Genomic DNA, 14839 nt, shown 5'->3' with positions numbered 1-14839 from the left:
AGTCCAGTGGAGCCTGAGCGGTGGGTGTTGCCTTCTGCCTTCTGACACACTTCCGGGGATGTCAGGGGGTGTGGCATATGCAAATAAGGCTCCACTGGACTGTTTTGGATTGCTAGCTATTGGGGGGGGGGGACGTGCAGATCTGTCTTCCCAGACGAGGGAGAGCTTGTACCTGAACAAAACTTAGTCTTAAAGGTACCACTGGACTGTTTTGGACTGGGGGGCCGGGGGGAGTCTGCAACTCACCTGGCTGCTTCTTGCTCTGACTGAGGGCTGCTGGGAGCAGGGGGTGGGACTTGTTGCATGTGCCTGCCCCCTGTGCTCTTTACTGCAGGAGCTCCGCTCCTGTGCACTCTTGCAGGAAATGACCCCTGCAAATAACACCCACCAAGGGAAGACCATCAACAATTCACAGCTGTATATGATCAAAACTGTATATTACATTCATTAAAGTGCAAAGATGGGTTAGTGGTCATAACCCAGTAGAATGTATAAACACATTAGAATGTATAAACACATATCCAACAGATTGCTCATAACAATTAAGCATTATTTACAACAAAAAGAACATGTTCAAAACCTACAGTAGGCTCCTCTGCAATTTTGTACATAGATAGTGTCCATAGACCTCCAAACAGAAAGTAACTGTGGCAGAAGACGCCCACTGTGGAAACTGTGGAAAGAATAAAACAGAACCCGATTTCCAAAACAACATAGGCACAGCTCAATACCTTCAATGGAATCCTAGGGTTCTCTCCGGGTGGCACCTGGAGATCTCCCGTTATTACAACTGATCTCCAGACAACCAAGATCAGTTTCCTGGAGAAAATGTATTATTTATGTATTTATTTATTTATTTTTCATATTTGTATCCCGCCCTCCCCAATGGGCTCAGGGCGGCTAACAAGGGCAAGGTCATTTGCCATGCCATAGGTAAAAACATATAAAACATAGTAAAACATCCAACACTAAAACCACAGTACTCCATCCATTACTAATGTGGACTCCATAGCATTGTACCCTGCTGATGTCCTTCCCCTCCCAAGGCTCCAACCCTAAAATCTCCAGGTATTTCCCAACCCAGACCTGGCAACCTTACCTCCAAAGCCGCCATTTTCTCCAGGGGGACTGGGAGTTATGTAGTCAGGAGAACGCCACTTGGAAGCTGGCAACCCAGGGAGGGAAGAGGAAATCAATGGGTAAATGGACAGTAATGGAAAAATTCCTCAGATAGGGCTCGGACATCAATAGTGCTAGGTGGATAGAATTCAAGTGCCCATAGAGAAGCAGAATTAAGCTAGGTATCCTGTGACAGGCAGGTTATATTACCTCAGAGAAATAGTGTATTGGTGACTTGTGCAGGGATTGAGGGGGAAATCCTGAGGAATAAGCTAGCACTGTTTCAGGAGTCTGAAATTCCTGGGTTTAGTGAGCAATTCCAAGTAAAACCTATCCATCTCTCTCTCCAACAGAAACAACTTGTCATTTTTATAACCCTGACTGTGTGATATTGTAACCCTTCTAAAGCGGAGCTTCGGCTCCCTTTAGCTGTAAATAATTAGTACATTGGAACACCCCTGTACTTACCAGTCACTCTTCATAAGCTCTTCTAAGGAGAGGACAATAAATTTATTTTTGTGTTGTTGAAAGAGGGTGGCGGTGTGAATAACTCCAGGAAAGGGGAGTGGGGAAAGGAGTAGACATCACCTCAGGTACCTGTGCTATCCCTCCCCCCATATCCCATCTGTAACTAACGCACGTTATCCAGCAGATTTATTTTTATACGTAGCCCAACTGACCACTCACAAACATGCCATAACTGAAACTGCTTGGTCACTGCTACTGGGGGTGTACTGGATGGGGGAAACTGAGGCAGCGCCCTGCCATGACAACCACATATAGATTTCTCCAGCAGGGCAAATAGCACCACCCCAAGGACATTTCAGGTTAGAAACATGGGGGGGGTGTGCTGAAGCCCCTTCTCCCTGAGCACTGTGGTCCTGATTTGTATCAGACCCACATGTTATTTGCCCCACTGGAGTGATGCAAATACCGGGAGATTTTGTGGGTGGAGTTTGGGGAGGATCTGCCATTGATTCCAGATGACACTTCAGGAATTGTCCCTGATCTCTAGAGTAAAGGCCACAGAGTCACAGGGAGATTCCTAGAATGTCACTATGGAGGCCATTTTCGGCCTTTTTTCCTTACTCCTTAGTTTCTTATGGGTGCAGGATTGGGGCTGAAGGGTGGGTGTTTATCCACCACAGGCAGGCAAAAGGCAAGCCAAGTGGGAGGACTGAAATGCCTGCAGCAGTCCGGATCCAAGGAACAAGTACATCAGGTTGGGGGAAAATATGTAAAATCTAGTTTGGACCCAAGTCAATCTGATTACTGGAAACATCTAAACATATGTAAATTTCTCTCCCCCACACAGGGGCTCAGAAATATGTCCCAAACTGGCTACATAGCTGGATTTAGATGTTAAAAACAAGCTTATGGTTTGTCATGCCCCGCCTACCTCACAGGGTGTCTGTTGTGGGGAGGGGAGGGGAAAGGAGATTGTAAACTGCTCTGAGACTCCTTTGGGTAGTGAAGGGCGGGGTATAAATCCAATCTCTTCTCCTTCTTTTTCATTGCGAGAACAAATCTTGATGCCCTGATCTCTCTCCCTCTTGCTGTTTCTGGGAAGACCACTCCACAGGACAAAACATCTGGCACTATGGACTCTTGCTTGTCATGACCAACTCTTGATCATTAGAAGGAATTTTGGGAGCCAAGCTTGGGGGGAAAGCAGAATGTAAATACAACTGCTTGGATCCTAAGATGCTGTTCCATTGGTACCACAGCGTTTCTTCCAGTGGAACATCTTTTCCGTCTGCAGCAGGGGGTGGGCAATTTTTGCTGATTCCCCTGGTGCAGTCACCATTTGCTGCCCACACTGTTCATTCATGTGCATTGACCTGCTAGAGCACATGAATTTTGTGGGAGACAATTTGGGGGGGGCAGAAAAAGAGGGGAGATGGCAAAACTCTAGTGAAACTCCGTTCACATGGCTTAAGACTGAAGATGGATTCAGGTGGGTAGCTGTGTTGGTCAGAAACAACAGAACAAAATTTGAGTTCAGTGGCACCTTTAAGACCAACTAAGTTTTGTTCAAGGTATGAGCTTTCATGTGAATGCACACTTCTTCAGATACATTGATATGGAAATTACCACTCCATACATATAGGTAGAGGGTGAGCAGCAAATTAGCATACAGCATAATGAAGGTGTTTAACCAGATGCGAGGACCAAACAGGAACAACAAGCTTATAGTTTATATGGTCACCATTTGTTTGGGTTTAATTCTGGCGGAAAACATAGTGAAGGAAATAAATATATCAAAAGTGGAAGTTGATGTGTAAATGTACCCTTCTTAATTGTGGAAGGCTGAGAGTAATTAACCGGGACCCTGTTGTTAAGCTCCATCTGTCTCAGTTAACCCTCTGTGGGTTGGGAGCAGCTTCGAGTGGATGATTTTGAGCAGACAGATGGGAGGTTAACAACACCCTCCCCCACACTCACCATTTCTCCACTGAATCTGGCAGCCTTTTATAGCATTGGGGGGGGGGATTGGAAGGGGAGGCACATCAAGTCTGTAAGCCAATTACTGAGGTACAGTTTACTTATGGCACTTGAGAAATAACATAGAAATGTGTATTGCTTGGCTCATTAGATTGTATGGGTGCGCTGAGTTCGGGAGGGTTGCATGCTGAAAGTCGTTACTGGGCCTAAAGAAACCATGTTTTTGCCTTTTGACTTCTTTTCCGTATGAACCAAAAAAAAGTCGTAAGGCTGCCCGTGCATCTCCGCATATCATCGAGTTTGGCCTTAAGAGCTGGGAAGGATTGGCAATCATTTTGACAGAGTGGAAGGAAAATCCAGGATTCAAGCACAAGCAGAGTAGTGATTGATCGGTAGTATGAAATCAACATGAAACTATTTTCTGCAAAGATATGCTGAACGCTTCTCCCTGGGGGGGAAAGTCTTGTTAAAATTGTTTCCAAAGACAATGGAAGGAGGTTGAGATTCATTTTCCTTGTCTTAAAAAAATACTTTGATGATTATGAGTGTCAAGTACAGGCATTTCCATTATTTTGCAACTGGAGATCACTTTGTACCAGTTTATTCTAAGAAAAAAAGGTTTTCCTTTAGGAAACGTTGCAGCCTTCCCATCTTTCTGGCACACTATAATTTCCCTCAACGTGGAAGGGAGGACATTTAGAAACGATCCCTTCCCCCCTTTCAAAATAAGTCCCCTATTCAAAACATTCTCAGTCCAAAAAAAAAATAGGGTCGTCGGGTCCCCCCCAGCCACCAGCAGGGGAGGGGGGGGTAGGGTTGCCAGATTCAGGTTGGGAAACTCCTGGAGATATAAGGATGGAGGCTGGGGAGGACAAGGACCTCAGTGGGGTACGATGTCACAGATGCCACCCTCCAAAGCATTCATTTTCTCCAGGGGAACAGATCTCTGTTGTCTGGAGATTAGCTGTAATTTCAGGGGATCCTCAGGTCCCACCTGGAGGCTGGCATCCTTAGATAGTAAAGACAGTGCAGTCTGTGATGTTCCTAATGCAGCAATGGACATGTTCTTATCTTGGGGAAAAATGGACCGTACCTGGGTTTACATTGAGAGCGAGATTTACCAGAGTTCAGCCCCAGATCCTATTGTCCAGAGCCAAAGATCTGTCCCGGAATGTGGCCAAATATTTCTTCCCGACCCCACACTTCTGAGGTACACAGGCGCAGTTCTTAGCAAGGCTGCCAAATTTGGCTTAAGAAATTCCTGGAAATTTGGGGACAGAGCCTGGGAAGCGTTGAGTTTGAGGAGGGATCTCTGCAGGGATGTGGTTCCACAAAGATTGCCCTCCAAACTGGCCATTTCCTCCAGGGGAACTGATCTCTGTAGTCTGTAGATCAGTTGTAATTCCAGGATAATTCCAGGCCCCACCTTCAGGATGGCAACTCTAGTTTCTTGGATAAAACAATGCGACTTTCAAGCTAGGTGTCTGCCTTGGACGTCTCGTTTTAAGTACTGGCCCTCACCTTTCTGTTTTCTGTTCTCCCTTGCAGCCTGCCTCCAGCATCAGAACTGTGAAGTCTGTGTGACATCGGACCTAACCTTTAACTGCAGTTGGTGTCATGTCCTGCAAAGGTAATGCACATCCGTGCAGGGACGGAATATATGGTCAGCCCTCGATCGAATCACATTCGCCTTCTCTGACCTTGTTCTGTTCCTTCACTGAGGCCAGCTGTAGCATTTTTGCACATTTGTGATAGAACATAAGACGGTAGCAAAGATTTTTGAACCGGATGAGACAGTGTTTTCCTTTCTGCATCTCTCAGGATGAGTGAAGGTCAAGAAAGGTATATGAGTACATGTATTTTGTAGCTCCTGAGAGGTAACCATGTTAGCCAGTTGTACCCAATATAATCTGGAGTCTTGTGGTGAGTGTAAGGTTAACAGTCTGGTGTAAGTTTTCATGACCTGGGGTGCACTTCATCAGATTTGTGTGTCTATCCACGTAGCTAGGCATTTTCATTCCATATATATGAAAAAGCTGTAAACTGCAGGTCGAAGGCCATGAGATATACGAAGTTCAAGAAATGGTGTAAGATTAAAATGTAAAGCAAATATAAAAGCGCCCTGACCTGGATATCCACGCACCCAGCAGAGGTCGCCAGAAGTCCCGATGACTTCCAGGCAAGCACACAAAACACACGCGCACACACAAAAAAAATATTTTTAAAAAGAAAGAAAATATAAAGGCTATTCAGAATTGTGGTTAACTGATAACTAGTTAAAATTTCTCTAGTTTTGCTGAGCTAGTTACCCCTTGCTATGGCTAAGCAATCCCAGACCACTGCAAAAGCAGGCACAACTTTTACAGAGACCCATAAGCAAGGCTGCCAACTCTGGGTTGGGAAATTCTTGCAGATTTGGGTGTGGAGTCTAGGGAGGCAGGGTTTGGGGAGGGAACAGATCTCAGTGGGGCATAGTGCCATAGAGCTGATCCTCCGAAGCGAAGCAGCTGTTTTCTGCAGAGGCTGGATAGCCCAGGCAAACTCGATCTCCTCAGATCTCAGAAGCTAAGCAGGTACTTGGAAGGGTGACCTCCAAGGAATATCAGAGGTGGTACGCAGAGGCAGGCTACTCAAGCCGCCTCTCTGAAAAACATCCAAGCCCCCAGCAGAGGTCGCCAGAAGTCCCCATGACTTCCAGGCAAGTACACAAAACACACGCGCGCACACACAAAAAATATTTTTAAAAAGAAAGAAAATATAAAGGCTATTCAGAATTGTGGTTAACTGATAACTAGTTAAAATTTCTCTAGTTTTGCTGAGCTAGTTACCCCTTGCTATGGCTAAGCAATCCCAGACCACTGCAAAAGCAGGCACAACTTTTACAGAGACCCATAAGCAAGGCTGCCAACTCTGGGTTGGGAAATTCTTGCAGATTTGGGTGTGGAGTCTAGGGAGGCGGGGTTTGGGGAGGGAACAGATCTCAGTGGGGCATAATGCCATAGAGCTGATCCTCCGAAGCGAAGCAGCTTTTTTCTGCAGAGGAACTGATCTCTGTCGTCTGGACTAGAGATTACCTCTAATTCTGGGGAGATCTTTGAGCCCCACCGGGAGGTTGGCAGCTTTAAGAAATTGGGAAATCCAAATTTCCCAGTTCTGGGAGCCACTGTTGCAACCAGAAGGAATTCCATCTTGGTCTGGAAGGGTGGTTTTACTTGATTTACAGTGTAACACTAAACAGAGGTACACCCTTCCAAATCAACCGCAATCAATAGGCTTAGAAGGCTAAAACTCAGCTTAAGACCAATGCTCCCACTAGGTTGTGGAGTCTTGTGAAGCAAAAATTCTACTTTGTGAGCTACTGGCATTAAAATTGTAAGAAGAAGAAGAAGAGAAGAGATTGGATTTATACCCTGCCCTTCACTACCCAAAGGTGTCTCAGAGCGGCTTACAAACTCCTTTCCCTTCCCCTCCCCACAAGCGAGCCATTTGGCTGCTGCATAAATTAGTTTGCTCTGGAGCCCTCCTTCCTGAACTAAGACAAAAATCTGTGAACTGGAGGCTAAGAAACTGTGAGCTAGCTCACACTAACTCAGCTTAGAGGGAACACTGCTTAAGACTAAGCTGCTAATAAAATAAAAGGCTTTTTTGGTGTGAATTCCTTATGAGTCATGTCCTTGTAAATTGGCCAAAGGCGCCCCTATTCCATTCTTTTTAAGCAAGCAGATGGAGGGTTCCCTACATGTGCTCAGATAGTGAAGCATCATGCTACTATAACTTAATAATTTGTTCCCCACCATTGACTTGGAAAAAATGCAGTCCCACCATCTGCACACAGCTGATGGTGCCCAAAGATCAACTGTTTGCTACGTGGCCAGGAATCAAGTCTTCATATTCCAGCTTTTTAATCTCCAAGATGTCCGGCTAGCCCAAATTCCAAGTCTCTTAGAACTAGCAATATTTGATTGCCGTTTTTTTAAAAAAAAGATTATTCTCCTCTACTTCTGGGGGAGAAACGCAAATGGCTACAAGCTGGAAAGTTTATACATTTCCCTTTGTGCAGCACCCAAAGGATAAACATTATTATTTATTTTAATTTTTTTTAAACCCCACCCTTTCTCCAAGGAGTTCAGAGAATCAGCTTGTGCAGAGATAAGCAGACAGATAGATCAATGCTGTTCTCCAAGCTTTCTGTCCTTGCTAGAAAACGATAATCAGCTCCTCCTTTCCAACGCACTCACACAATCGCAACCAGCTAGAAAGAACATTTAGATTCTTCCGGCCCAGCTGTGTTGGAAGAAATCCCCCAGTTCCTTAGGGGAAGTCTTTTTCGGTCGCTCATTTGTTACATCTATTCATCCGCATATCTGGTGCACAACGCCCATCTGGGACTTCAGATTATAAAATCATACACTTAAAAATAACCCAGCTCTCCCACATAGCATAAGGCCAGATGATCTGTTGCTAGCTTGGTACGCAAGCATTTTGAAGCAAAGGTCCTCAAACTCAGAATGAGAGCTCGTGGATTCTACAACTTGGGTGTGGCTTCCCAAAGAAGACTGGGAAACTCTGGTTTGGTTTGCTTGGGCATCTGCTATCAGATGACCTTCAGAAAGCTATACTTTGTGGGTTCCCCAAAGAGAACTTCATCCGTTCCCATCTTGAAAGCTATTTGGGTTTCGGGTTGTGTGAAGCAACTAAGGAACTCTAAGCACATCTGTTCTGGGAAAGAGTACTGTTCCCAAATATCTTCTTTCTGCACTACGTGTTCTTCCATTTTCCTTGCTTAAATACAGCAACACACATTCAAGAAAGCTCCTGTGCAGCCCTGGGACCCAATTTTATCACCCTTCCAAAATTTATTACTCCCTGGTTCATTGAGAGATAGCAGGGCGGTGGAATTGTCAACACACGGGTTTGTTTTTGCAAAGTCCATGCATACTTCCCTTTCTCCATAGGTGTTCCAGTGGATTTGATCGATACCGTGAAGAGTGGTTGACATATGACTGTGCCCGAGAGGTGAGGTTATAATTAAGGAAATGGGAAGCATGAAAAATGACTATGCAGCCCTGGCTCAGTGCTTAACCACGAGTCCCTCCTCTGCCTCTTTCACGATATGGTTACTAAAGAGCAACTCATACTTTTTTAAAGCAGAGGGTAGATATAGACTAGGCCTGACCTGGATGGCCTAGGCTAACCCCAGCTCATTGGACTTCAGAAGCTAAGTAGAGTTGGCCCTGGTCAGGCCCATAGCTACAGTGGGGGATTTTGGGGCCCTGCCCCCTGACTTCCTTTCAGCCCAGGCCCCCTGACTCTCTGGCAGGATGTAGTAGCTGCCGCAAACTCCCCCTGCCCCACCTGGGCCACCAGTTCTCCTTGCCTTCCCCCTTTCTCTGGGCTAGTCCCCACTCCCCACCCCCACTTCTGTGACTCACCATGACTCCATCCCATCTCAGAGGCTGGGGAGCAGCCTGGGGGCTTGGAGCTGCACAAAGAGAGAGAAAAGCTGGGCCAGTGCTCTTTTTATAAGCCCTGGCCCACCGCGGTCCAGGAAGCAGCGGTCTGACTGAGCCCCTCCCAGCCTAGTCCCCACAGCTGCCAGCTAACTCCTCCAGAGCATCTTTTCTGCATTGGGGGAAGGTGAGCAGGCAGGCCGGCAGCTGGGGTAGGTGGAGGGGAGTGCCAGGGAGGAGGCACGAGATAAGCAAGCTCAAGGCAGGCAGAGCTGACAGCCAGGTGGAGGCCACCGCCACTGCACCCAAGAGCACCGAGAAGCTGATAATTAAATTACTTTTAATCAAGTTAGCCAGTGCCCCCTGAGGAATTAAAATGCCCCTAGAAATTCCTGGCTACAGCCCTGGCCTTGATTCATATTTGGACAGGCAGGGCTATTTTTGGGCAGGAGTGCACAGGAACGGAGTTCTGGCTGGCTTCAGAGTTGGCCATGCCCACTACAGCCAAAACCTCTGCATGCGTGGCTACAGAGGGAAAGCCTGGAGAGCGATTCCCCCCCCCCGGCAAATCCAAGGGGGGCCCTGGAAGGATCTGGGAGGCATTTAAATGCCTCCCCGTGCCTTCCCCAGCCTGTCCAAGGGCCGGCTTGTCCAGGCTCTCCGCAGCTGCGGGGTGCCCGGGCAAGCCAAGGGAACGTAGTTTAAACTGCCTTCCCTTTCCTTCAGGGGGGGGGGGCTTGCCCAGGCTCCCTGCAGCCGCGGGGCGCCTGGGCAAGCCAAGGGAAGGCATGGGGTGTGGCTTAATATGCTAATGCACTGCACTGTCTGGGTGTGGCCTGATATGCTAATGAGTTTCTCCCATTGGGTGTGGCCTATTATGCTAATGAGTTCCTGCTGGGCTTTTTCTACAAAAAAATCCCTGTGGACAGGAGACCACCAAGGAAATTCAGGATTGCTGTACAGAGTCAGGCAATGGCAAACAACCTCTGAACATCTCTTGCCTTGAAAACCCTGCACGGTTGCCATAATTCAACTGCAACTTGGCAGCACTTTCTACTGTCACCAGATGCAGACTATTAACATTTTATTTCATTTATTTATGTCATTTATAGTCTGCCTTTCTCACTGGGACTCAAATTGGATTACACAGTATAAATTAATACCGTCAACAGGACGAGACATCAGTAAACAATGCAATAGGATTTGGATTGCAGAAATCTGGAACCAAGCAGAAATCTGCACAGAGCCGAGACAAAGCATATGCATTAACATGGCACATTAAATTATGCAGAAATTACACACTTGGAACCTACTTACAGAAAGAGACAGCATGAGCGATACACAATAGTATAGTCCACAGTCCCTGACGCTTTACCCAAGTAACTTTCTGAACCATTTCGTTAGAGCACAAGGTCTCCTGAATAATACTGTTTTGAACAGAAAATGTAGGGTGTGCATGTTTGCATTTTTAAAATACACAGAAGGAATAAATACAACAGAAGAGGGAACTATGAACACATGCGCAGGGAAAACAAGGTGAGTGAAAAGTACGGTCAACAATTAAGACATTGGGACAGCGGCAGTTAATCTGACAGGCATATAACGCCCCCTGTTCACAACCTGTGAGAAGTCTGTGTGTGAAAGAAAAGTACTAGGTCTGGTTCAAATTCCTGAGTTTGAGGGGAAAATAAAAACAACAGAATGATATAAGATAAGCAAGAGAGAAGAACGGAAATAATACAATTGGAGAAAGATGGAGAGTGCACGACTGTAAAAGGAAAAATATAGCAGCATTTTAAATCTAAGAAATAAAGTAAGAGAAGAAAATGAAACAGTGGAAGTTTGGAAACAGTGGGTGAGACGGCCGAGTTAAGAGACCAGCAACAAAAAATAAATTTTAGGAGCCGCTTTAAATACAGTGTCAGCTCATATTTCAAGGCAGAGTTTGGGTTTTTGTCCCCCCCCCCAGCTGTTTTTAAGATGCACTTTGGTTTCTTAGGCTGTCCACAGGATCCCATCCCTGTCATCAGCTGAAAATATTGTTCTTGATTGCAAGAGAGGAGGCAGTCTTTCAGTGGGCCTTTGAAACACAGCAAGCCTTTATTGCGACATAATATGTCTGAAGACTCCACTGAGTAAAAAGAGCCTGTCAGAAGTAACTACAGGAGTTCCAAAGGTCCAAAAACCCCTGCCTCTTAGTAGACACGTCGCAGGCAGTGGCTAGAAAGGTTAAGAACATAAGAACATAAGAGACGCCTATGTTGGATCAGGCCAAAGGCCCATCCAGTCCAACACTCTGTGTCACACAGTGGCCAGAAATATCAGTGCCATCAGGAGGTCCAGCAGTGGTTCTCTAATGGCTGCCACCACTCTGGTATGGGTCTCCTTGGGGGCGCCCAGAGCACCCCTTTATATGCTCTTTTCCAACAGGTTTCCCCTTATAAGCAGGGCTATTTTTGGGCAGGAACGCACAGGAACGGAGTTCCGGCTGGCTCCTGAGTTGGCAACACCCAGCAGGAACTCATTAGCATAATAGGCCACACCCAACAGCAGAAACTCATTAGGATTGGCTACAGTAGGCATGTGTGACCTAACATGCAAAGGAGTCCCTGCTACAAAAAAAGGTAACAAACAGCAGAAACTCATTAGGATTGGCTACAGTAGGCGTGTGTGGCCTAACATGCAAAGGAGTCCCTGCTACAAAAAAAAGGCAAGAAACAAGGTAAACAGAATAAGAAGCAAAAGGTGGGTGTGGCTGGATGACCACACTTCTGGCAACACAGGGCTGCGGCCTAATATGCTAATGAGCTGTGCTGTCAGGATAGAAACCATAGAGTTTTCCCTTGTATGGCCGTGGCCCCGCCCGTAGCTTGCCCGGCATCATAACGTCACTTTCCTGTGACGTGCATGCTGGGGCGGGGTTCCCCCCAGGGCCTGATTCACCAGCGTCGGGGAATGGGCCTCTGGGGTGGGGGGTTTCCGCCCCCTGGAGGGACTTGGCAGCCCTATGTCAGGGTGTGGCCTAATATGCTAATGTGTTTCGGTTGTTGGGTGTGGCCTATTATGCTAATGAGTTCCTGCTGGGCTTTTTCTACAAAAAAAGCCCTGCTTATAAGTGACCGAATGATATGTGAGGATCCAGGCAGAGTAACAACCTAGTTTTATTAAAGAGATTTAATAACAACTGTAGTTCAAAAACATGTAAGAAAAATGAGCACGGTAAAGATAGGTAAACCAGCAAAATAACAAATCCTAATGCATCTGACTATACTGTCCTAGCCTTCTCTAGGCACGTGGTCTCAGACTGACATCACCCTTTTGGCAGGGGGATTCCATCTTTCCACAGCAGCCTCACCAGCCCTGCTCCCTGAGAGAGAACACCCTCCCGCTTTGGGCAAGGCCTTTTATCTCTTCTTCCCAGGCACCACCCTCTACTCCTCTACTGGTATAAGTTTTCCTTTCAAATTCCATGTTAGCCAATCACAGGGTCCGGAGGGTACCTGGGAAATGTAGGCCCTGTAGTCACTCTAATATAGGCTTTCCTGGAGCCACTAGGCCTCCATAGAGCTGCACTGCTACAGGCCCAGGATCATGACAAGACATAACAAAAGACCCCAACCACAATGATCATTTTAGAAATATTACCGAACAGCATACAAAAGTTTAGCCAAACAGCTGCCTTTTGGTATACTGATGACCAAGGGTAATTTCGCAGAAAAAGAGGTGCAGGAGCTCATTAGCATGACTTATTTGCATATGCCACACCCCCTGACATCACCGGAAGTGTGTCAGAAGGCAACACCCACCGCTCAGGCTCCTCTGGACTGTTTTGGATTGCTAGCTATTGAGGGGGGGAACATGCAGATCTGTCCTCGCAGAGGAGGGAGAGCTTGTACCTCAATAAAACTTGGTCTTAAAGGTGCCACTGGACTGTTTTGGACCGGGAGGCCGGGGTGGGGGGCTCTGCAGCTTACCTGGTTGCTTCTTGCTCTGACTGAAGGCTGCTGGGAGCAGGGGGTGGGGCTTGTTGCATGTGCCCACCCCCTGGGCTCTTTACTGCCGGAGCTCCGCTCCTGTGCGCTCCTACAGGAAATTACCCCTGCTGATGACATGTTTTTAAGTTGTAATATCATTGGGGACCAAGTCAAATACTGAACATGATGTCCATGGTAGCTATGGGCAACCACCAGCAGGTTTCCTAGCATCCATTTGCTTCCTCAAAGCAAAGAGCCAGCCTCAACATTCTTCTGCCTCAATGGAATAAGAGGTACTTCAGAAGAATCCAGCAGGCCTAGCCTTTGTGTCTGCAGGGCATCTGTTTAGAAACAGCTGCCTCCATCATAGCAGCCATTTTGTGGTAGTGCCCTCTGTAACGATTCCTTGTTTTAAGAGTGGGTGTGTCTTTTTAAATGTTTGGTTGCAGTGCAGTGAATGCAGAGTAAAGTGATTGAGAGAGAGAGATATGTGCTGTGATTGGAGGATGAGAGAATGTGGGAGCAGCTTTTAAAGTGGATCTGGGTGAGTGTCAGTTAGTCAGTTAGGAGAGATAGTTGAAAAAATGAGTTGAAGTTGTTCAGTGGAAATTCAGTCAGTGAGAGAGGTGAAAGAATCTATGTGGGATCTGAGAAGGATCAGTATATGTGTATTAAAGTGATACAGTTGACAAGCTCATTTATAGGAACCTTATTCCCAACCAGTTACATAATAACCAACCTCTTATTTTGTTCCCCTTTCAATAAATCCCCTCTTATTTAAGTTATTCCCAGAAGTCATATCAATTATTCCTCAGGACCACAGAGACCCTTGAAAGCCTAGACCCTGGGTCACAATACCAACATAAGAAACTGAGAGTGGATTTGGAATTTAGAAAAATCCTGGTGGCAGCCGGGACTACCTATTTTATAAACACCCAGAATAATTTAAAGAGAAACCTAGTCCTCCCCAATAGGAGGTTGTCACACCCTCTCCCAGTTATTAAAATTCCAAAGTCTCGTTGAGCCTGGGGATTCCATATCTAGGATTTCCAGCCACTGTAATCTTATAAGGAATGAAGTGGTCATCTAGTCCAAAACTAATGGAAATTGGTGGTGTGGAGGGTAGCTCACCTAATATTATGGATACTAACTATAAATTGTGGCTGCCAGACCCTTTGGCCATTATGGAGAGTAAAGTGGAGAGACAATGGTGATGGTCAGGGGAGGAGTCAGACACACACTACAGACTAGTTAGAGAAGTGTGGTAGGGACATGATGTGTACCAAAAGCCCACTATTCTAAACAAGGGCAGCAGCCAAGTAACAGTTTGATTTGGCTTGCTTTTTCAGTCAGAAGAGAGGACTTGTGCAGACTTTGAAGAGGATGGACATTACTACTCATCACCCCCCGACAGCAGTCCCTTCACACCGTTCAGGGAGGATGTCACAACTACTTCTTCCCGTTTTGTTGACAGCCTAACCACTGAAGGTAACTGCTAGGGTCAGAGGTTATAATGGTAGGCAGAAGGATAGACCTGATGGTATATCTTATGCCCAAGGAATCCAAGAAGAATACCTCTTATGCCCGAAGAATCCAAGATCTGCAGTTTCATGAATGGTGTAGGTATATCAATCTGAGAATTTTCAGCTCCCTCACAAAACTTAATTTGTTATGGATTCTGGAGGAAAGCTTGTAATCTTTAAACCACAAGACTCCACAGCTTAGAGGGAGCATTAGTTGGAAAATGGGGGGGGGGTATATCATGTGACACAGCAACATCACTTCAGAAGTGCTGTCACAGTCACATGACTCTCTAGGAATTTCTACAATCTCTCTGGTCTTAGAGCATTG

The 14839-nt window shown here is 46.3% G+C and overlaps 1 protein-coding gene across 1 annotated transcript in view; it reads left to right on the top strand.

Annotated features, from left to right (window-relative positions):
* PLXDC1 (plexin domain containing 1) overlaps positions 1 to 14839 on the top strand; it is a 93240-nt gene that overhangs the window by 65042 nt on the left and 13359 nt on the right. Inside the window, exons 9-11 of the mRNA XM_015408516.1 lie at positions 5113 to 5194; positions 8520 to 8580; positions 14338 to 14476. Coding sequence (XP_015264002.1) covers positions 5113 to 5194; positions 8520 to 8580; positions 14338 to 14476 — 282 coding nt within the window. The remainder of the gene's footprint in view (positions 1 to 5112; positions 5195 to 8519; positions 8581 to 14337; positions 14477 to 14839) is intronic.

The sequence above is a fragment of the Gekko japonicus genome, unplaced genomic scaffold (assembly GCF_001447785.1).
Source record: "Gekko japonicus isolate JY-2015 unplaced genomic scaffold, Gekko_japonicus_V1.1 scaffold1039, whole genome shotgun sequence".
In the NCBI taxonomy this organism is placed as follows: domain Eukaryota; kingdom Metazoa; phylum Chordata; class Lepidosauria; order Squamata; family Gekkonidae; genus Gekko; species Gekko japonicus.
Note: the sequence above shows the minus strand (reverse complement) of the source record. Positions and strands in the feature narration are given on the sequence as shown.